Source organism: Eschrichtius robustus, chromosome 3 (genome assembly GCF_028021215.1).
Source record: "Eschrichtius robustus isolate mEscRob2 chromosome 3, mEscRob2.pri, whole genome shotgun sequence".
In the NCBI taxonomy this organism is placed as follows: Eukaryota; Metazoa; Chordata; class Mammalia; order Artiodactyla; family Eschrichtiidae; genus Eschrichtius; species Eschrichtius robustus.
Genome location: NC_090826.1, coordinates 12224779 through 12248206, shown reverse-complemented (window position 1 = coordinate 12248206; position 23428 = coordinate 12224779). Strand labels below are relative to the sequence as shown.

Sequence of the window (23428 nt, the reverse complement as noted above, 5' to 3'; positions counted from 1 at the left end):
CTAACCACTGGACTGCCGGGGAATTCCCAAACTATGAATTTTTCTAATCTGGCTAGTGGGAATAGGCACTATTCCCAGCCGGCTATAAGAGTCAAGCACCTTTCCCTCCAGTCCTTTCAAGTGGTTCTTTCCCCAGCCTTGGGAAGTTTTCTTGTGCACAGGTGCTAAGCAGTACCTTGGTGAATACTAGAAGAAATCTCTGGGGTTTTTTCTTTCTCTGAACTGCTCCCCCATCTCTGTCACTCTGTCCTATGAACTCTAGCTGCTTTGGTCTTCCTGGACTCAGCTCTGTATGCCGGACTCAGGGACTCCACGGAGCTCTGCCTCCGTTTTCCATCCTTGCACTGTAGCCTGGAAACTCAGGCAGTTCTGGGGCAGTCCCGGGGCTCATCTCATTTGCTCCTTTCTCAAGGATTACTGTCCTTTGTGGTATGATGTCCAGTGTATTAAAGACCATTGTTTCATAATTTTTTGTTCCTCCTTTGGTTGTTTTAGGTGGAACAGTAAGTCTGGTCCCTGTTTCTCTATCGTGACTTCTGGAAATGGAAGTCCAAATATCACACCAATTTTACCACTTTTATCACTCAAACCCATTGACTATTGAAACTCTTAGGTTGCATACTGTTGAACTCACATCCAGTTGATTCCAGGAGAAGACAGCTATTCTTGTTTTTATATTCCTACAGACTTAACCAACCAATAGCCTGGCACTTGGCTGACACTCAGTAAAAGCTGGAGTGGATGAATAAAAACTATTTTGAGCAAACAGCTGTTGATCAGCTTGTGGTGTTTTCTTCCAACATGTGTTGATGGGCTTTTGCAATTTTCTTCTTGCCTGCCAGCAGCAAATGAAAGCTAGGCAAAGTGGAAATTTCTGGGACTTGTTATTCATGATTGTAATTATCCACAAAAATGCACCCTTTAAAAAAGCTTACTAACAGGCATGAGGGAAGTTTTTGGGGGTGATGGACGTGTTCTAGAACTGGGTTGTGGTGGAATGGCTGCACAAGTTTATAAAAGAAATCATTGAATTGTACACTTAAAAAGAGGTGATTTTTGTGGCATATAAGTTACACCTAAATAAAGCAGTTTTTTTAAAAAAACGCTTATCTTGAAGATTCCCAAGGCATTTTAAGGTGAAGAAAGGAAGTTGCCAACCAATTTATATAGGCTAAACCCAGTTTTGATATCATCTTTTTAAAAAATATTTATTTATTTATTTGGCTGTACCGGGTCTTAATTGTGGCACTCGGGATCTTCATTGCGGCGCGTGGGATCTTTAGTTGTGGCATGCGGGATCTAGTTCCCTGACCAAGGATGGAACCCACGCCCCCTGCATTGGGAGCTCAGAGTCTTAACTGCTGGACTACCAGGGAACTCCCAGTTTTGATATCTTCAAAAGCCACATATGCCTTGAAATGTAACCTTGAGCAGGTAGGGATAGACTATGGTGGACTTTCACTTTGTACCATACACATGTATTAGTTTTGTAATCAGAAAAAAATAAAGATTTTAAAAGGAAGATTGTAGTTTTTCATTAAAGGAGAGAGAAAATCAAGTAAAAGGCAAGAAAAAAAAATGTGTATTTGACCCATCCACAAGGTAGTAGGCTGTTAATTAGAAATCAGAAAGCCTGATAATAATTCTTGTTCTGTTTTTGAACTCCAAGCTAGGACAGATTATTTAGCTGCTGGCTATTGTTCCAGAAACCAGGTTTAAGTAATGAAGTGCATATTTGGAGTCTGGATCTTAAGTGTCAAAAGTGGAGCTCTGAAATGAGTTTGAAAGTAGCTGTGGGAATAATGTCAATGCAGGGGAATCCTTTTATCCTCTTAGCTATCCAATAAATGATGAGATTCCCTCCCTCCCAACCACTCTGACCAGAGCCTTTGACAGGTAAGATAATCTCTAATTTGGGATTCTAGGAAGGAAGTTGCTTTGTAATATGCAGTAACGTCACTGGCTTAGCACTTCAGTTTCCTTGTTAAATATAAATAATATGTCATATTTATTTTATAGGATAATTGGAAGGACAAATGAGATAAAATATAGCAAGTGTTGAATTCAGAAGGAAATTGGAATGTAAAAACAAGTCATCATGAAACAGAACAAATACTTTATCATACCACTGATTTTATTATGCTACAGGAAATATCGTATCACACATGCTTTATTTGTATGAGATCTCTATCTGTACTTCAAGCATTGATCTTTATCCTCCAAACATGTATACGAAGATGTTCTGGGACTTCCCTGGTGGTCCAGTGGGTAAGACTCCGCGCTCCCAATGCAGGGGGCCTGGGTTCCATCCCGGGTCGGAGAACTAGATCCCACACGCATGCCGCAACTAAGAGTTCGCATGCTGCAACTAAGAGTCTGGGTGCCACAACGAAGATCCCATGTGCTGCAACGAAGACCCCGCACAGCCTAAATAAATAAATATTAAAAAAAAGAAAAGAAAAGAAATGCATCGGAGACTGGGCTTTGAAAAATCTAAACAGGTTCCTCAAGAAAAAAATCAAATGGTGCAAAGATTACATTAAGATAGCCTATTGTATTATCAAATTGTTGAGGTGTCAGGATGAAATCTGATTGACTAAACCATCTAAACTGTATGTCACCTGATTGAGTGATTGAATGAGAGCTCTGTCCATTTTCTGAATTCTCCTCCTTTCTTTGTTAGATGATCAAACAGAAGTTTTCTGTGCCCTCTCCTGGTTTGACTTTGAAACTGCATAACGGTGATCTTTAAACTTCATTGGGTGGGGCTTTCCTTCAGTAAATTCATGCTCTCCCTCCCCTTCCTCTTGCCTTCGAAGGCTCATTTTGAACTACAGAGAGACAGAGGGGCCAGAAGAACTGTTCAATCATTCACTCACCTACTAAACATTGATTATATTCATCTTTTTTTAACAAAGCACTGCCCTTGGAGGTCAGCCAAAAGGAAGAAGCAGATATTGGAACTTAAAATTTACTAGAACAGAGCTTCGGAACCTTTTTCCTGTCACAGCACACATAGAAAATTACACAATTTTCAGAACCTAAATGGGAAAAGAATTTGAAAAAGGATAGATACATGTATATATATAACTGAATCACTTTGCTGTACACCTGAAACTAACACATTGTTAATCAACTATGTTCCAATATAAAATAAAAATTTAAAAAAATTACACAATTTGTATTTCCCACTGAGGTAAAGGGGAAGGAGGGGGAGGAGGGATTTAGGGGCATCTATATGGGATTTGGTAAAAAAAAAAAATTCCATTTTCTACATATTGTATAATTATGATTTGAAAAATAAAATGAAAGTATTAGAGACAGCATTAAATATTGAGCTTATATAAAGTTTCCAAATAAAATATTTTCCAAATTTTCACTTTCTTCTGTGAATGTAACTATTTTTTCTTTTTTAATTTTGTTTTTAAATTTTCTTTTGAATGTAACTTTTAAATATCAGGTTTTATGCTTAAAATGGTTACATGCAATAATGACCAGAACTTTTTAAGAAGGATCTCTTCAAGTTCTTTTTTTTGTTTTTGTTTTTTATTTAATTAATTTATTTATTTGGCTGCGTCAGGTCTTAGTTGTGGAACTCAGGATCTTCGTTGAGGCGTGGGGTCTCTTTGTTGTGGTGCTTGGACTTCTCTCTAGTTGTGGCATGCGGGTTTTCTCTCTCTAGTTGTGGCACGTGGGCTCCTGGGCACATGGGCTCTGTAGTTTTGTGGCACGCGGGTTCTCTCATTGAGGCGCACGAGCTCAGTAGTTGTGGCCCGTGGGCTTAGTTGCCCCGCAGCATGTGGGGTCTTAGTTCCCTGACCAGGGATCGAACCCACGTCCCCTGCGTTGGCAGGTGGATTCTCTACCACTGGACCACCAGGGAAGTCCCTCTCTTCAAGTTCTTGATAGCCATGAACAATTAGAAATGCAAATAGATAATAGAAATTTAAAAATTTAACATTAAAAAACTTATAAAAGTTAAAATATTTAAAGAAATGTCTTATTTTCTTTCATTAACAACTGTACAATTGAAATTTCTTGTAATAACATTAATGGATCTTGAATCCAGTCAAACTCTTTTGTGTCAAGCATTTAAAAATAATGACACGGGACTTCCCTGGTGGCGCAGTGGTTAAGAGTCCGCCTGCCAATGCAGGGGACGTGGGTTCAAGCCCTGGTCCAGGAAGATCCCACATGCCGCGGAGCAACTAAGCCCGCGCGCCACAACTACTGAGCCTGTGCTCTAGAGCCCACAAGCCACAACTACTGAGCCCTCGCGCCTAGAGCCCCTGCTCCGCAACAAGAGAGGCCACCGCAATGAGAAGCCCACACGCCACAATGAAGAGTAGCCCCCGCTCGCCACAACTAGAGGAAGCCCACGCACAGCAACGAAGACCCAACACAGCCAAAAATAAATAAATAAATAACAACAACAACAACAAAAATAATGACAGCTCTGACTTAAAGCACATTCCTTCAGGGGTGATAGCCACCTGGTATGTACTGGTATTCACTGTTAATGGCTACCTGGCACACGTTCTTTATTTTTTTTTTTTTGGCTGCGTTGGGTCTTCGTTGATGCACACAGTCTTCTTCTAGTTGCGGTGAGTAGAGGCTACTCTTTGTTGCGGTGCGCGGGCTTCTCATTGCGGTGGCTTCTCTTGTTGCAGAGCACGGGCTCTAGGTGCGCGGGCTTCAGTAGTTGTGGCACGCGGGCTCAGTAGTTGTGGTGCCCGGGCTTTGTTGCTCTGCAGCATGTGGCATCTTCCCGGACCAGGGCTCGAACCTGTGTCCCCTGCGCTGGCAGGCAGATTCTTAACCACTGTGCCACCAGGGAAGCCCCTGGCATCTGTTCTGATTGGTCAATATCTGTTCCATCTCAGATGTTAAATATTTTTAATGTCACCCTGCCCATAAGCATTGTTAAAGCAGTCACCCTGAAGTTAGCTTGGACACTGCTTGGACACCAGCCAAAAATGGACAGAAATATCTGATACTATGTGAAGACAGATTTGGGTCAGCCATCTGGGGCTGCTCTGGCCAGAGCCCTCCAACCAGTCTCCTCGCCCCACCAGCCCTGACCAGCTGCATCTTGGGTTGCTGCTGCTCCTCCTCGGCCCCTGGAACTCACTTCCTCTAGCAGGGCCCTGGGCGCTTGTCTGTAACGTGCAGCGGCGCACTCTGCAGCTGGCCTCTGAAGTTGATGGCCAGGTGGTAACACATGGCAAGCAGCAAATGCTCCTGATCCTTCTGCCTCCTTGTAGAGATTGAAAGGCAGGATGTCAGACTCTGTTCTACTTGGATCATATCCGCAGGAGCTCCCCATGGGCTGCATGCACCCAGAGGTGTTTGGTCTAGCTGGCAGCCCCAAGGGTCATGGGATCTTTATGTTGTATCCAACCTGTAACCCAATTGCAATATACCAGTGTGCTATGACCATGGTGAGGAAACTCTGCAGGAGAGGAAATAAAACATGCAATGATAACACTACCTATTATTTATCAATGTGTGGTTTACAATGCTTTCACAGTGGACCTCATTTAACCTTCATAAGAACCACCAGTAAAGATTATCATCCCATTTTACAGAGTAGGAAATAGGTTCAAAAGGGTGAGTTGCTCAGATTGACATGTTAAGTCCACCCTTCCCTGACTGGGGTGCCTTAAGGATGTACACATTGGTGGGCTAGGTTAAATGATGAGTTATTGGAGTGACAGATTTACTTGAAAGTTTTTGGGGAAGTTTTTTTTTTTTTTTTTTGGCTGTGCCACACAGCTTACAGGATCTCAGTTCCCTGACTACTAAGCCACCAGGGAACTCCCTAGGGAAATTTTAACTGGTAAATTATATAGGTGTTTCTTTGTTTGTTTTTGTCTTGTTTTGTTTTGGCCGGCGCTGCCCGGGATGCGGGATCTCAGTTCCCCGACCAGGGATTGAACCCATGCCCCCTGTAGCGGAAGCTCGGAGTCCTAACCACTGGACCGCCAGGGAATCCTTTAACTGGTAAATAATATAAAATATTTGGAAATTCTGCCAACAATGACTGAGATTCACTGATAGTGGACCCAAGATTTAAGTTCTTTCTTTTTAAAAAAAAAAAAAATTATTTATTTATTATTTATTTATTTTGGCTGCGCCCTGTCTTAGTTGCCACACACGGGATCTTTGTTGCAGCATGCAGACTTCTTAGTTGCATCATGCATGCGGGATCTAGTTCCCCGACCAGGGATCGAGCCCGGGCCTCCTGCACTGGGAGCACGGAGTCTCACCCACTGGACCACCAGGGAAGTCCCAAGATTTAAGTTGTTTCTGATTCCAGATCCCAACTTATCCCAGGTAGAAAAGTGTTAAGGTTTTATGAGAGTTATGGAGAGAGTCGTGTAAGCATGGGTTTCAGCTGAACATTGGGCATGTGGAGATGGGAGCTAGAGAGAGAGCATTCCAGCAAAGGAAAGGAGGCAAGAAAGTGGGGCTGTGTAAGGTGAACAATGGCTGGAGAGATAAGGGCGTGAAGATGCATAATAGGAAATACGATTAGAAAGGTGGATAGGCTTCAGGAAGCTTTATCTGGAAGGAAAGTCTATGTGATACTAGCAGTGGTGAGACCAACTGGAAAGCTAGAGGTGGGAAGGCCTGAACCAGAGTAGCCGTGGAGAGCTTTCACATGGGAAACCATCACGACTTATCAAAGGATGGTGGGGGAGAGGGGCAGGATCAAAGCGAGGGACGTGGGAAGTTGCTGGCTGAACTTGTAGCCCACCTGAGGTGTTGTCAAAACATCCAGGTAGGGAGTTAGCAAATGGGTGACTGGAGCCCAGGGCTGGGATTTGGGTTATGAATTATCTGCCTCTAGGTGAAAATGGTTACCTTGATATTGGAAGAGACTGCCATCAGAGAAGGAGCCATCGGAGAGCAGGGGCACACCTGGTCAAAGAAGCCACCTGCGGAAAATTTAAAGGAAGGGCGTGTTCGGCAGTAGCGAATGATGAAGAGGGAGGTTGGAGTTGCTGTCACATAGTGCCTGGCACATAATAGGCACGCAAATATTTGTGAGAAAGAAATAGTGGTAGAATCTAGGCATAAGGGTGTTAAACTAGTAAGGACCTACTGTATAACACAGAAAACTCTACTCACTAGTCTGTAAGGATCTATATGGGAAAAGAATCTAAAAAAGAGTGGATATATGTATATGTATAACTGATTCACTTTGCTGTACACCTGAAACTAACACAACGTTGTAAATTAACTATACTCCAATAAAAATAAATTAAAAAATAAAAAGGTGTTAAGGGAATAACCAAGAGATTGTTGCATTTGCTCCAGAAAATGGCAGGGACCTGCTCGGCAGCCTACTGCCACACCGAATACCTGTTATTGATCTTTAGGAGACTTTGCCTCACCCTGCAGGGTGGTGTGATTTAATGCGTGATTTTATATAAAGGGACAAATTTAATGCAAACTCGGGCCTTTTCCATTCAATCTCAGGTTCTAGAGATTAAAAAATATGTAATACCACAAAATGGCTCCCATAACTGCATTACAGATCACTTCTTTTTTTTCCCCCTTAGGGATAAAGAGGACTGCACATTAGTGGGCTCGTCTCTAAGTCCTTTTTAAAAAAGGTTAATTTAGAAAGACTCTGCTTCCTGAGACTCCCACCCAGACATTTCTTGGTACATTATTTTTTAAAAAATGCTCCAATTTCTCTCGCTTAGAGAAAGGTCTTAACTCTTCAAATCTTTCAGGTTTTTGTGGGATCTTAGTTCCCCAACCAGGGATCGAACACGTGCCCCCTACAGTGGAAGCCTAAAGTCTTAACCACTGGACTGCCAGGGAAGTTGCATTAGGTGTTACTCTGGGAGAAGAAGCTGCCAAGGGCCTGATTTTGGTGGGGAGGGACCCACGTGGGGCAGTGCGGTGGACGTCAGTAGGGAGCCGCGGGCCTGGCTCTATTTACGAAAGGGGCTAGAGGCCGAAGTCCAGAAAGGTGTGCAGGAGAGAGCGGCCCGGTCCCTGGGCCCCTCCCCCCGCAACCCCCGTGATCTCCAGGCGCCCCTGCCCTTTGAGCCCGGGGCGTCTCGGGCGCTGGCACACTCGCCCCGGCCGCTGCGGGGACCAGCGGGGCGGGCGGGATGCTGCGGCTGCTGGCGTCCGGCTGCGCCCGGGGCCTGGGGGGCGGCGGGGGCGCGCGGGGCCTGGCTCCCGGGGGCCGCGCGCGTCCTGCCGCGGGGCTCTGCGACCCCGGCGGCAGCCAGAGCCGCCAGGCCTCCGACGCCCCCCGGAACCAACCTCCCAGCTCCGAGTTCGTGGCCCGGTCGGTGGGCATCTGCTCCATGATGCGGCTGCCCGTGCAGGCCTCCCCCGAGGGGCTGGATGCCGCCTTCATCGGGGTGCCGCTGGACATTGGGACCTCCAACCGGCCCGGGGCGAGGTAAGCCCCGAAGGACTCGGGGACACGTGTTGGGACAGCCTGGCGGCCACTGCGCACACAAAACTCATGGAGAGGCGCTTTCCCTCACCCAGGGTCGAGTTGGAAGCCAGTGCCTGGCTCCAAAGTGCCCCTAATCCTTTGAGAGACAGCTGGTTTCCCTCAAGCAACCCTGAGGGCTCAGCCGTGTCATCCATTGGTAAAGAAAGGGGGTTCAAGGACTGAGCCTTCTCCCTGCCCCATCCCCTGGCCTAGCTGGGATGGTGGCTGTGGGTACCCCCGGTTTACAGAAGCAGGGGACATTAGGTTTGAGAACAGAAGCTGGTTGCCCCTTCCCCAAACCTCTAGATGTCACCTGACTCAAGAATTTGCTCCAAATAAGGCAATTTTTTTTCCTTTTTTTGGTCACGCAGCCTGCGGGATCTTAGTTCCCCCACCAGGGATCACCGCATGCCCCCTGCAGTGGAAATGCGGAGTCTTAACCACTATACCGCCAGGGAAGTCCCCCAAATAAGGCAGTTTTCCTAAGATCAAGGTAGAGGAAGTAAAATCGATTTTTCTAATTATTGAACATCAGCTATTTAGATTCCGCAGCAACAGTTTAGGAAATTGAGGCTCAGGGAGATTAAGAAATTATCTAATGCCATTTAGTAAATTGGTGATTGGTGGGCTTCTAAGTCTGTACCTTTAATCTCTTCACTATATAGCCTAGATCAGTGGTCCTCACCGTGTGTGTGACTTTTTCCCCCAGGGGACATTTGGCAGAGTTTGGAGGCATTTTTGGTTATCACAACGTGGGGGAAGGGGTGCTACTGGCATCTAGTGGGTAAAGACCAGGGTTGCTGCTAAACATCCTGCAATGTATAGGATGACCCCTACCCCCTGCAACAAAGAGTCAGCCAGCCCCAGCACAGAGCCTGGGAAGCCCCGGCCTAGGCAGAGCCTCTAAACCTTTAGGGATGGCTCACAGGCTGATTCTTTCTCCTCCAGATTTGGACCCCGACGGATCCGCGAAGAATCAGTGCTGCTTCGGCCAGCCAACCCTAGCACAGGAGCCCTCCCCTTCCAGTCCCTCATGGTTGCAGACCTAGGCGATGTGAATGTCAATCTTTACAACCTTCAGGACAGCTGCCGCCTAATTCGAGAGGCCTATCAGAAAATTGTAGCAGCTGGCTGTATTCCTCTGACCTTGGGTAATGGCATCTGCAAGGGAGAGGGTAGTTCTCTGAGCTCAGGGTCTATTTATCATGAGCTGGAGTACAGTTACTTCTCCAGGGTGAGCCACTGTCAATATGGAGACAGTAGGAAAGGGAACATTTTTAGTTCATTTATTTTAACCCCTGGGGAGAGGATATTTACATTTTTGGACTAATGTGACTGACAGGGATGGACCAGGGTGAAGCAAGTGAGGCATTCACCTTGGTGCAAAATTTAAGGGGTGCCAAAAAGTCAGCAATACATATTACTGATTTCCCTTTTTGCCTCAGGTTCCAATGTGGCTCAGAACAGCACAGTTGCTGATCCTATCTTTCTTTAAAGTTTATCACGGGGGACTTCCCTAGTGGCGCAGTGGTTAAGAATCCGCCTGCCAATGCAGGGGACGTGGGTTCGAGCCCTGGTCCAGGAAGATCCCACATGCTGCGGAGCAACAAAGCCCATGTGCCACAACTACTGAGCCCGCGTGCCTAGAGCCCATGCTCTGCAACAAGAGAAGCCATCGCAGTGAGAAGCCTGCGCACCACAAGGAAGAGGAGCCCCCGCTCACCGCAACTAGAGAAAGCCCACGCATAGCAACGAAGACCCAACACAGCCAAAAAAAAAAAAAAAGGGACTTCCCTGGTGGCGCAGTGGTTAAGAATCCGCCTGCCAATGCAGGGGACACGGGTTCGAGCCCTTGTCCGGGAAGATCCCACATGCCGCGAAGCAACTAAGCCCGTGCGCCATAACTACTGAGCCTGCGCTCTAGAGCCCGCGTGCCACGTCTACTGAGCCCACATGCTGCAACTACTGAAGCCCATGCGCCTAGAGCCCGTGCTCCGCAACGAGAAGCCACTGCAATGAGAAGCCCGTGCACTGCAACGAAGAGTAGCTCCCGCTCACTGCAACTAGAGAAAGCCCGCGTGCAGCAACAAAGACCCAATGCAGTCAAAAATAATATAAAATAAATAAATTTATAAAAAAGAAAAATAAATAAATAAAGTAGCACGGGCTTTTCATTGCGGTGGCTTCTCTTGTTGTGGAGCACGGGCTCTAGGCACGCGGGCTCAGTAGTTGCAGCATGCAGGCTCTGAGGCGCACGGGCTTCAGTAGTTGTGGCTCTCAGGCTTAGTTGCTCTGCGGCATGTGGGGTCTTCCCAGACCAGGGCTCGAACCCGTGTCCCCTGCATTGGCAGGCGGATTCGTAACCACTGCGCCACCAGGGAAGTCCCTATCATGGATTCTTTTTTTGCATTGATTTTGATTTTTAAAAATATTACATTAAAATAGTATTTATCTTGATTACTGAGTAGTTTTTTTTTTTTTGGCCACACAGCTTGCAGGATCTTCGTTCGTCCCCTGGCCAGGGTTGGGACCCAGGCCCCCTGCAGTGTAAGCGCAGCGTCCTAATCACTGGACTGCCAGGGAATTCCCCAGTTACTGAGTTTTTTTGGTGTCCCTTCAATTTTGCATCCGGCAAGCGCCTCTATCCACCTCACCTTGTCTCAGCCCTTGATGCCAGGCCTGAGGAGGCTGCCAGCAGGGACTTAGTTGTGACTTTTTAACTATTCCAAGGACGTTGTTTCAATGACTTTATTTGAGAGAACTGCAAGGGAGTCTTTTCCTCTTGTCAGGGTCTATGTCAATCTATAGAGCAGCTTTCCTCTTACCCTCCCCCACCCTGCCCCACTCTCACGGTAGCAGTTCTTTCTCTTCCCGTTCACCAATAGTCAAAATAGTACCTTTTTCTAAATATCCAAATTTATTTTTGCCAAATGAGAGGGCCTAGCCTGCAGAGCATAGTGGTAAGGAGTGGGGTTTCTGGCTGACGTGGTTTGAAATCTCAGCTCCACCTCTCACTAGCTATTCATGCTTCATTTCCTTATCTGTAATATGGGAATAAAAATACCACCACCTACCTTCTTATATTGTGTCAGGGGCATATAACAAAAGTGCATATAAAGTGCCCAGCTTTGTGACTGGCATGTTTTAAGCTTCCATAAATATTAGCTATTGTTGTTATTAATAATTATCAATGGTAATACTTTTCTGGGTCTGTGCTGTCCATTATGGTAGCCCCCAGCCACATGTGGCTATTTAAATGAATTACAATTAAATAAAATAAAAAATTCAATTCTTCAGTTGCATGAGCCACATTTCAGTAGCCAATGGCTAGTGAGCACCATGTTGGCCAGTGCAGATACAGAACGTGCGTGTCACTGCAGGAAGTTCAACTGGACAGAGCTGGTCCGAGCATTTTCCCTATAAGCCTTAATTTAATTTCCTCTTTTAAATGACAATGTAATGTCAAACGTTTAGTGGCCATTTCCCCACCACTGAACAAGACCATATTTTAGCTGGGGTTATAGTTCTTCCAGTCTAATCGAAAGGGTGGCAGAATTGGGCAAATTAAAGATCGTTTTAGGTGATACATGGTCCTCGAATCTTATCCACGTTCCAGATGTTTTCTTCTTTTTTTTCTCCTTGAAGGTGGAGATCACACAATCACCTATCCTATATTGCAAGCGATGGCAGAAAAGTAAGTCCGAAAAGGCAGGAGCTGGGGAATGAGTTGTTTTCTGCTAGATGGCGTCAGGCGACCTCTGCTGGCTCAGGTTATTGGGGATGATAGGAAATTCCCCATTGAGTTGCTTCTATGGATCAAAATTAAGGTCGAGCTCCAGGTGTGTCTGTCAGTCACCAGATGGGAGCCAAGACAACTTATTATTAACACCCTGGCCACCCGCCCTTGCCCTAGATCTGCTCTGGTATACGCGCTCAGCATCTGCCTCTGTTTTTGGAAGATGAGCCCCTAGTGAAATACACAACCCCAGTTAACTTCAGTTTCTGTTTTGCTGCAAAGGCCAAATATGAATACTGACAGGCACAATGGTGTTGCTTGCTGAGGAGAGGCCCTGTTTTTTCCTGAAAGGGCCCCTTTCCCGGAGGATGAGAAGATGGATTTTTCCAGTAGTGAAAATCTACCAGGGATTGACTAATTTTGGTTAGTTAGTTTGAGAAATAGACAGATGGGCCAAGGTGGTGCAGCTCCAGAATTCATATAGAGGAAAGCTATGTGGGTGGCATTCTGGTTGGAGGTGGGTGGGTGGGTACAAGGCTTTTCTGGAAGCTGTGTTTGCCTGGCACTGATTTGGATTGTCTGTTTTTTTTTGGGCGGCTGGCAGGGTTGATGGGGATTATAGAGAGAGAGCTGAGTGGAAGCTGCTTCTTGGTACCGCAGTTGGAGAAAGGGTGGTGCTGGTTAGTTGAGCCTTCAGACGAGCTCACCTGAGCCGCCACCCTTTATTTTCATCCTCCCAGCCCTCTCCATCTGTCAGTGAAGAAAATTCTGGGTGAGAGGTAGGAAGTGTCAGCTAAAGCACATGACTATTTTCTGCCTGACTTCTCTGAGCTTATTGTTCTTCTGAGAAGCTAAGCGGTTTGAAGACAGAAACCAGTTGCAAGGCTGGTAACTGATGCCAGGTCCCCCCTCCACGGCTATGAATTGTCATCAAGTTTTGGTGGCCTGGGGGGTGGTGGTGTTCAGGTCCCACTGGGAGGCCTGGCCTCTGAGCCGCCCTGTTGTCATCAGGCATGGGCCTGTAGGGCTGGTGCACGTGGACGCACACATGGACACGGCGGACACGGCCCTGGGTGAGAAGCTCTATCACGGGACGCCCTTCCGCCGGTGCGTGGACGAGGGACTCCTGGACTGTAAGCGCGTGGTACAGATCGGCATCCGGGGCTCTTCCATGACCTTGGATACCTACAGATACAGCCGGAGCCAGGTGACAGGCCGAAAGCCCCTCCCTCTGTCCCCGGCCCCAAAGTGCCTTCCTCTCCATTGCCCACTCAATGGACGCTAGGGATTCAAAGGGACTTTGCTAATCAAGCTCAAAGTGGGGACAGAAGGGTGAGTTTGCATCATGTGGAGCAGATAGGAGCGGGGATGGTAGTTCATGAGGCAGAGGAGGCCTCTTATCGCTGGGGAGGGGAGACAAGCAGAAACAAACCAAGCCCTTGGATGCTGCTGGCTTGGAAAAGAGTGGAGGAGGTCCAGACCCAAGGCGATGGGTCTGATATGGGGATGATAGTTCACTCCTCATGCAGATCGAGGGTCAACTTTGAGGTGCACATAAGCTGAGCACGGGGTAGGCCTATAGGAAATGCCCAGTAAATGCTGCCAGGCCCAAGTGTCAACTTTCTGCTCTTCAATTCTTTCTCAGGGCTTCCGGGTGGTCCTGGCCGAAGACTGCTGGATGAAGTCACTGGTTCCGCTGATGGGAAAAGTGAGGCAGCAGATGGGAGTCAGACCCATTTATATCAGCTTTGATATTGACGGCTTGGACCCTGCCTATGCCCCAGGGACAGGGACACCCGAAATTGCTGGTCTCACCCCTAGTCAGGTAAGGAGGCTCCACCAGTGACACTTCCTGTGGGTGAGGATACTTAGCTCCCCACTTTCCTGGGACTTGAACTGAGTCTTTAGAAATCAGGATGGGCTTTTAAAATCAGAGCACCTGGACCTTTATTGCGCTCGGGGCTGATCACAGGTTTGGATTCTCCCTTATTGATGAGTGACTGATTTTGGCAAGGGCCCTCGTTTCTTTTTTTTTTTTTTTAATTTATTTATTTTATTTATTTATTTTTGGCTGCGTTGGGTCTTCGTTGCTGCACCCCGGCTTTCTCTAGTTGCAGCGAGCGGGGGCTACTCTTCGTTGCAGTGCACAGGCTTCTCATTGTGGTGGCTTCTCTTGTTGCGGAGCACGGGCTCTAGGTGCGCAGGCTTCCGTAGTTGTGGCACGCGGGCTCAGTAGTTGTGGTTCACGGGGCCTAGAGCGCAGGCTCAGTAGTTGTGGCCCACGGGCTTAGTTGCTCCACAGCATGTGGGATCTTCCCGGACCAGGGTTTGAACCCGTATCCCCTGCGTTGGCAGGTGGATTCTTAACCATTGTGCCACCAGAGAAGCCCCCTCGTTTCTTATCTGGGATATAATAGTCCGTTATTTGGTCTTTCTGCCTCTGGTCTACCTGTTCATGGGGACAATATTGTAGTGCCCCCTGTTCAGACACCAAACTTACCTTTTTGGGGTTAAATTTTAAAGGTATGCACAGTGGGATTAACACCTCCCAGGGTAGTTCAAGAGTTTTAGAAACCCCCGAAGAGAGCTCCCATGGTATGCTCAGTGTGAGCACAGGGAGGCAGAGCTGGAGCGTGGCTGTACCGAGAAGGAAAGCCCCAGGGGTGGACCTGTGCTCTGTTCACTACTCTCCGAGCCGAGGAGAGTGTCTGACGTATAAGCAGGAGGTCCTCACAGATACTGGAGTAAATGAATGAAGACTGCTTGAGCTAATCAACTATCTTCTATCCTCTCGGAAAGGAGGATGGTCATAACTGGCTCTCTGAAGCCTTTCCCAGTTCCCATCGGCTTTCTAGAACACACTTCTCATTCCTCGGCTTCGCATCCTTCCCGCTTTCCACCTGCAGAACGGAAGCAAAGTGACGCTCTTCCTGCCACCCCCCTCACTCATCCTATCTCTGGCCACGTCTGACTACTAGTACTTCTTCCGTCTTGGCGCCTTTGCATGCGTCTTTCCCTCTCCCTGGGCTGCCCTCCCGCTACTCCTCTGGTTGGTCAGTTCCTTGAGCTAAGTGTTTCCACCTTGGGGGAGCCGTCCCCAGCCCCTTCAGGCTGCGACATGTGCTCATACTATTCCTGAAGCCCTTCATGCTGGCATTGAAGCGATTGGTTTGTTTGCCTCTGTGATACCACCAGGGTGCCTGGTGGTCAATGAATGTTTATTGAGGGAAAGCGACAGTTCCAAGTCGAAGGGCAGGCCCGTGTTGGGAGAAAGCCATGGAGGCCTCTACTGGTTGCTTTCTGTTGTCAATGATTACCTCTCTGGACAACTCAAGCTTCATCTTGGACAGGCTCTGGAGATCATCCGGGGTTGTCAAGGCCTGAACGTGGTGGGTTGTGATCTTGTGGAGGTTTCACCGCCGTACGATCCTTCTGGTGAGTAAGGGAGACAAATGTGATCCGTAGGCAGTGGCTAGTTTAAATTGTATTAATCTAGTTAATAAGTAGATGGATGGGTCCCTTTATATCACTCGGGAACCGGCTGAGTATGTCCTACAGTGAAGAAAATAAACCTATTACTGTACACCGTACAGATGTGAGCTAATGAACCCTAACAAAACCCCTGGGAGGCGGCTAAGGGTTGTTAGCTGGCCCACCTGTCAGCAGAAGAGAGAGAAACCAGCGTGCAGTTCAGCGATAGGGCTGCCCAGTGCCAGCTGCCTTGGATATTTCATTGAAAAGTGAGTTCTCAAGACATAAATGATATTTATTAATATTGATAAAGTGGGGGAGTTAGCTGGTTTAGGAGAGAGATTCAAAGCCGATGCCATCCCAATAATTTTAATCTAGAAAAGCTTACAGGGTTAGACCTGTTAGCCTTAGAGGATAGATAGTAAATACGCTACACACCAACATGATAGTTTTTCCTTTGGGGGAAATCTGTTCTCAGAATAAACAGAGAGCCTTCTGAATTTTAAAATACCATTTCTGAATGATGCTTGATGGAGAGAACGCTGGGGAAAGCATGTCCACGGGGCGGTGGGGAACCGCAGAGGAGCGCGCAAGGCAGGACTCTGGAATAGGAAGCACAGAGGGACAAAGGCTGAGGAGCCCGAGAGGCTCGGCCTCGGGAGGCGGTCTGGGCGGTGTTCACGTCTGGGTTTTTCACTGCTTTGTAGGAAACACAGCCCTCATGGCGGCTAACCTGCTGTTTGAGATGCTGTGTGTTCTCCCCAAAGTGACAGTCGTCTGAGTCTTGTGCTACAACGTTCAAGATAAACAAGAGCTTGCCTGGATGACAGGTTCTCCACAAGAGCTTATGTGCAAGCAATCCGAGCACTAAAGAGTTTATGCCAATAAAATGTTCTGCTAAAAGTGTCATTGGTGGCTCTACAATCGGGGCTTACGGTAGAGCTCTAATCCAAACAGCTAATATTCCTAAGGTGTTTGAATTAACTTAAAAAAAAAAATGCACTTGTCCTGCTTTGATTTTTTTTTTTTCCTTTGATGAATGGTGATGGAGGATAAAGGGGAAAGGGATGGAGAATTTAGTTTAAGATTATCTAAAATCTGGAGGAGGGGCTTCCCTGGTGGTGCGGTGGTTAAGAATCCGCCTGCCAATGCAGGGGACACGGGTTCGAGCCCTGGTCCGGGAAGATCCCACATGCCGCGAAGCAACTAAGCCCGTGGGCCACAACTACTGAGCCTGCACTCTAGAGCCCACGAGCCACGACTACTGAAGCCCACGCGCCTAGAGCCCGTGCTCCGCAACAAGAGAAGCCACCGCAATGAGAAGCCCATGCACCGCAACGAAGAGTAGCCCCCGCTCGCCCCAACTAGAGAAAGCCCAGGCGCAGCAACAAAGACCCAACGCAGCCAAAAATAAATAAATTAATTAAAAAAAAAAATCTGGAGGAATGAAATGAAAAAACCCTATGAAATAATACTGTAGAAGAACATTCCATATTTCTATAGTATCTTCCTTTAAAATACAGCCCCTACTCTGAGGAGCATCTTGGTTTTAGGACCATCGTGAACATAAAAAAAGTTTGAAAGAAAAAATAACATGCAGATCCTAATAAAGAAACTTCCCACTCAAAAGCCCAGGAAGATGCACGAATGTCTTCTAGACCAGGTGACATCAGCTGGCTCTTAGTGAGCCTTCCTTAACCCACTCCCTCTGAGCCTCAGTTTTGCATTATCTTCTCTTCAAGCTGACCCAGCCTCTACGACAGCAATTCCCGAAATCTGCAGTGGAGGCGTGATGACCTTGAGCATGTGTTGAGTTACATGCGAATTCAATTTCGTTGATAATGTGTCCACGGTCAAATCATCATCTCGTGACATAAGAGCTACCCATAATCATCACACATTAAAATAGTTTATTTCTGTTTCCAGTCTGTAATATTCTTAAAACAAAATAACATCAGCTTCAGTGCCTGTTCACAATACAAAACAAAAACAACATAAAAAAGACACCATTTGCCAAATAAGTTATTTGTTCCTAAGAGTATCAAAAGTGCAAAATATTCACCTTCTTTTCAGGTCTGTCTCGAAAGTATAATCATCCTCCTTGACAAACTGAACAGATTCGGCAGCAGACACGCTGCATTTGTTTCAAGGGACAATGTCAGGTATTTGGACGTGACCAGCGTTTCAGCTGTAAAGAATGTTTTGCATCAGCTTTTCAAGAATTTTACTTAGAAAAAAATGTTTGAGTGTTTGCTCCTAATCCCTTTCCCCAAACAATGCAAATCACTTAAAACACATTCAGATCCCACTTCTTTTTATAGCAGGAAAACATTTATGTACTGAATAAGGAGGGAATCAACCTATTATTTGAAATCACAACCAAGTTTTCATGGTCAATAAGCGATGGCAGCGAGACTGTGGTGCCTAATGGGAGTTAGGGCAGGCTTGCTCGCTGAAATGTTGCCTAGTTGGAGGTGATGAACTCTGTGTTAGATTGTGCCACCGACACCTGGGCTAATAAAACAAATTTTTTTTAAATGGGTGCGTATATCTACAAAGGCTTGTTTTAGGCCAGTTGTCCCCATCTGCTCAACATGATGCATAGTCTGTATCAATCAGAAAAACCCACCTCTGAAAACATCAACGTTGTCAGTTTCAAGATACTCGAAGACTAGGAAGTTAACTTAAAGCCAAAATTGGGTCTGTGTGATTACGTATGTGAGTAACAGAAATGGTGGCATTGGCTGACCAGGACAGTGGCTCATACATTTGACACAAAAGTAAACAAATTCATGGAGATGACATTCAGGAGGAAAGGCTTGGGTGGTCAAGGGTAAAGGTCAGTTTAAAAGCTTCCCAGTTTCCTCTTGGGGGACATAGCTACCAGCCCCCAAACGGATCTGTAGATGATTTTTTTGGATTGAAATATTTCCTAGGAACGTTTTCACCATTATCACTTTCCTTTCTTTATACAAATGAAAGATGCAGCTGTCTGAAGGTGCTTTTTATTTTAATGATACAATTTTTTAAAGTGAATGAATCTGGGGTGTTTTTGGTTTTCAGAAATTAAGGTCAGGAATCCCATTAGTACCAGAAATTAAAAAAATAAAAACCTACCACTGAACCAAAACACTACTCATATAAGCAACTTGGCCATAAGAGACGCAGAAAATAATTTTGAGGACTTGGTGCATCACAGAGCCAAAAATGAATTCCTTGATCAGTTCTACCTAGGCCAGGTGCCATGAGATACGGCAATCAGAATAAACATCCACTTTTAGAGGATCATGTGGAAAAATAAAGCCTGGCAGTGATTTATTTTTTTAAATAAAGCTATAGATTCCATGAAAACTAGGAATTTCTGGGCTCAAATAATTTGTTACTTGCCACTGTAGCTCAATCCAAATGGCTTAGTTTAAAGCAATTACGATTAAAGAAAATATTAACCTATTTTGTCCCATCACTGATTTTGACCCTTCACTTTACAAAAAGGCAAGTTGTTTTGACATTTGAACTCTCTGAGGTTGTCCAAACTCCACTGGTGCTGTGCTCTAAAAAGAAAAGGTAAGCTCTCTAACTGGCTGGTAGGGCCCCGCCTGGGGTCCATCGTTCACTGGAGCTCAGCGAGCTGGGGTGCTGATGACAGGTCTGACCCTGTTACTGGTGAAGCAGTTGTAACTTAAGAGTGAAAACAATTAAGATGAGACATCAAAATATAGGCCAGAAGCTCAAAGTGAGCAAAACAGGAGTCTAGAACGTGTCTTGGCTCACTTGTCACCAAAGAGGACTTGAAGATACAGCACTTTTGGGGTAACAGTATTCAAAATACAATTGCTGAGAAATTTTAAGTTCCTTGATACAAAGATATGTCTGATATTTTACTAAAGAGACATCACTGTAGGGAAGAGGTTCCTTGAGCCTGACTCACGGCAGGAATAACGTGTCTTCAGTTTAACATCTACTGGCTTATAGCAGCTTATCTCTACGTTCAGAGAGCAAGATTACAAGTTATGGCTCCTAATATCCATACCCTACAACTGACAGAGGCAGAAAGGCATCTGAAAACATACAGATAAATGGCTCAAGGTCATTACAGTACTTCTTGCCACGCGGATCCCTCCCCGGCTACCTTTAGTGTTCGGGAGGGGGCTGATGGGATGCTCACGAAGGCATCGCTCAGGCACTGCCCAGCCCTCCCTTCTCTTGTCTTGGGAAGAAAACCAAACATACGTGCAGAAACCCCACTCATTCCTAACCTTTTAAAACCGTGGCTGACAAGCTGTTGCAGGAGGATACCCCCCAAATATACTTTTAGCCATTTACTACCAAAAAAACCATTAATGTAAGATCGCTTGGAACTAGGCCTCTTTCGAGACACAGGGCCCAGAAGCTGCGGTGGGTTGTCCCACCGTTACAGCATGCACCGCGGCAGAAGCACGGCCGAGGCTGGGTGGGGGAGAGATGGCCCGACCAGCACACCAGGCTCGCGAGGTCCCCCCAGGCTCTGCTGCAGGGTCCAGCCCTGTGCTTCTCCCACAGCACAGAGACAGGACAGGGGAGGGGGGGCGGCGAGCACGGGGTGGGGCGACAAAGGAAGAGGGAATGAGCAGTCTATTTTAAATAGTGTGGCATTCAAATGAGGAAAAAAGACCCAAAGGAAAGTATTCTGATCTGGGGAATTCAGCGTGTGGTGTTTTTCACTCCTAGGTTAGAACAGGACAAAGGAAAGATTCTTCTAGCCACTGTTCTGGAAGAATAATCTAAAATCTATACTCTGTCCATTGTGATAGTCTGAGTCCTGAAAATACCTGTTCACAGGGGCCTGTTAAAAAGTCTGAAGAGTTCGAGCCTCTTTTTGAAATTCTCAGTCTAGTTCAGGCCATGACGGGATATAAAACCTCTGTAAGGAGCCTTCCAGCAGCCGTTCCATCCATAAGGACAGCTTGCTCAATTTTCCTTTGATGGGCCTGGATCCAAGGCCAGAAGATTTCCCTCGAGATTCACCCAGATGGAGGGAAGAGTCAAGGTCACTGCACGACCCCATGGCTTCCTCCTCTTCGACTGTTTTTTGGGGCTTGAAGAGGCAGAAGTATTTCTTGTGGCCGTTCAGAGCCAGTACGTAGCCCGTGTAGTCACGCTCCATGAAATGCTTGTCGTACTGGTTTGGGATCGGGGCCACATCTTGAGCAAATTCTAGTAAGTATTCTAGCCATTCTCTGTGTTTATCTAGACTCAGGAAGGAAAAGTGCAGGCAGCTGCTCCTGTAGGAAGGACAGAAGGAGGATTTAGGGTATTTCCCGACACATTTAGTCGCAGGGAACACAAGTACCTCAGTCAGATTTTAAATAATAGGAAAAGGCTTTGTGTTGGGTGGGGCCTGAATACGGAAGAAACGAAGGATTTCTGCGGGACCTGGAGGGCTTCTACAATGGCGGCAAGAGCCCCTCATCCATTTCCTGTCCCTTGCTGGGTGTCACTCACATCACTCTCAGTGTCTGGCTTCAGGAAAAGACACAAGAGCTAGAGAAGAGAGTTTCCTGAAAGGGCTCAGGGAAGACTGAGTTCAAGCTCTTCTGTTCAGAACCAACAGTCAAGGGGAAGAAAGGTCCCCACATGATGGCTTAGAGGTCTGGGTTGGAAAGGTCACAGCCAACATCATGCTGCATGGATAAAGCCCCTCCAGCTCCCTCCTTACCCAAGAATGCAGGCTCTCCCCGTCCTCCTTCCACACCCCCCGCCCGCCCCCTCTCATGTGCACACAGGCGCTCACCCAGTGAACGTGTAGACCTCCAAAGCGAATTTCTGCAGCAGGCTGGTCTTGGTGGAATTTGACAGGATGAGGACCACGTTGATGTGGCCTGGCCTCAGGCGTACCAAGTTACTGGTGTACGTTACATCTGTGAGTTCGGTCACCTCCACAAAGCCTTTTTTAGGAATCTTGCTGTGGAGAAAAACTGAGGAATTAAGATCTTGTAGGATAAGGGAATGCCATGACTTTTAAAAGGAACAAGTGGAAGAAAATGATATGTTCTAACCAGACTAGATATGTTATTTAATAGTCTCGAGCCTGACACATGGGCAGGGCGGGACTGACCCCGATTTGGTTATCCCGGGCCTATAAAGAGCCTTGCCAGCGCTGCCGTTCAGTTGGTGTAGAAGCGGCTTTAGGACAGGATGAAGGCCGTCAACACAGTTATGGTGACGCACCGTTCTCTGCTTCTGGCTCATCTAGCATCTCCCTGACATGCTTCTTTGCTTCCTTCCCGCCTTCATTATTAAATCTGGGATTGAGAAACTCAGGGTACTGAGGAGAAGATAACTAGTCCTGTGTCTGAACGCCTAGGCAGTCTCAGTCAACACTCCTCAGCTGCGACTCTTGCCTAAATCCACATCTCACACAAGGAGGGGAGCCAGAGTGCTTATTAGCTCTACTAGACCCTCAGACGCTGCTTATCAGACCCTGCGGTCTGCGGGGCTGCTACTGAGGGCGAGGTGCCGGTGTTTGGTTAGGGCAACCTGCTGGGCTCCTTGGTGAAGCTCGGCTCTGTCTTCCCGGTCTTCTCGTGGGCTTCCTCTTTGTCTGGAGGGCTTGACTCTCGCTCCTCATTTGAGTCACTGAAGTAAGGAAAAGGAGTTTTACAGAAGGTTTGTAAGGTTTGGGGCGCACCCTTCAGACACGGCGCTGAGCAGACACGGAGGCGCTTACCTGAAAGCCTGAATGATGACGGTGCCGAAGAGGATGAAGAGGGCAGAGAAGACCAGGGACAGAAGGGGCATCATTTCCCGCCTAAAAGGAAGTTCACAGGCTCTGGTCAGCTCTATGTGGGCTGCTGTGACGTGCCAATTAACGGTTTTAGGTTTCTTCTCTCTGGCTCAAAGACCCCCCTAAACGACCCCAAACCAAAAAGCTTTCACATCAACAAACACCTTTTTTTTTTTTGGCTGCGCCGTGCAGCTTGTGGGATCTTAGTTACCCAACCAGGGATCGAACCCGTAACCCCTCCGTTGGAGGTGCAGAGTCTTAACCACTGGACCGCCAGGGAAGTCTGACACTTTCTAATCTCATACAAATAGAGGTTTGTTTGGGTGGTGGTGGTGGTGGTGAAAGCAGAGATTTCCCCCTCACTGTTCTAATGCACAGATCACTTATTCAAAAAGTTTTTGTGTCTCAGGCTGTGCTGAATAAATTCTGCAGAAGGAAACAATAAGAGGGGTAACAAACGATTTAAGTTGTGAACATGGAGGAACATTCTAATGTCAAGGGTAGTATCAGGTGACTAAAAGGTCTGTGGAATTATTTCCTTTATTTTGATTTTTTTTTTTTTTTTTCTGGCCAGAATAATTCAGATGTGGCCCAGAGGGGAGGAGAAGGGAGAAAAAAGTTGACTTCTCAAGATCTCCACTAGGTGTTCTGAAATTTTATTCACCCACAATCACCCATCAAAGGCCTGCTGTTTTTCAGGAGCTGGGTTGGGGGCCAGGAAGCACGAACATGAGTGGGACATGGTCTGTCCTCAGGAGCTCATGGTCTCATTGGGGTGGCAGTGGTATAGCCCTCCCTTCTCCGATTAATTCACTGATTCATTTGTGCATCTATTCACTGGACTCCATGTGTGTCAGGCCCTGTGCTGGACACCAGAGGTGCTCTGATGAAGAGGATGGTCCCAGGCTCTGCTAGCTGGAGGGGCAGCCAGGGGTGATCGTTTCTTTCCCCACCAGTGGGAAAGGGTCAATCAGCAAATATAAAAAAA

General features: G+C 46.8%; 2 protein-coding genes across 3 annotated transcripts in view; one reads left to right on the top strand and one right to left on the bottom strand.

The window, feature by feature from the left end:
* The first annotated feature begins 8132 nt into the window (after positions 1 to 8132).
* Positions 8133 to 16586, top strand: AGMAT (agmatinase (putative)). The gene is made up of 7 exons (XM_068538948.1): positions 8133 to 8431; positions 9419 to 9621; positions 12116 to 12164; positions 13218 to 13413; positions 13852 to 14031; positions 15557 to 15641; positions 16385 to 16586. The coding sequence occupies exons 1-7, from the start codon at positions 8133 to 8135 to the stop codon at positions 16456 to 16458; spliced, it is 1086 nt and encodes a 361-aa protein (XP_068395049.1). The 3' UTR covers positions 16459 to 16586.
* An 881-nt stretch (positions 16587 to 17467) lies between these two features.
* DNAJC16 (DnaJ heat shock protein family (Hsp40) member C16) overlaps positions 17468 to 23428 on the bottom strand; it is a 36880-nt gene continuing 30919 nt past the window's right edge. For both annotated transcript variants that reach the window (XM_068538946.1, XM_068538947.1), the window contains 4 exons: positions 22384 to 22464; positions 22194 to 22292; positions 21448 to 21618; positions 17468 to 20938 (listed from right to left, as the gene is read on the bottom strand). In XM_068538946.1, the coding sequence (XP_068395047.1) occupies positions 20542 to 20938; positions 21448 to 21618; positions 22194 to 22292; positions 22384 to 22464 (748 nt within the window). In that variant the 3' untranslated portion in view covers positions 17468 to 20541. The remainder of the gene's footprint in view (positions 20939 to 21447; positions 21619 to 22193; positions 22293 to 22383; positions 22465 to 23428) is intronic.

Bases quoted from the DNA above. Each gene is read 5' to 3' on its own strand.
- AGMAT (XM_068538948.1), top strand. From the start codon at position 8,133: ATGCTGCGGCTGCTGGCGTCCGGCTGCGCCCGGGGCCTGGGGGGCGGC. The intron at 12,165-13,217 runs GTAAGTCCGAAA...TGTTGTCATCAG, and splicing joins TTGCAAGCGATGGCAGAAAA to GCATGGGCCTGTAGGGCTGG. The intron at 13,414-13,851 runs GTGACAGGCCGA...ATTCTTTCTCAG, and splicing joins ACAGATACAGCCGGAGCCAG to GGCTTCCGGGTGGTCCTGGC.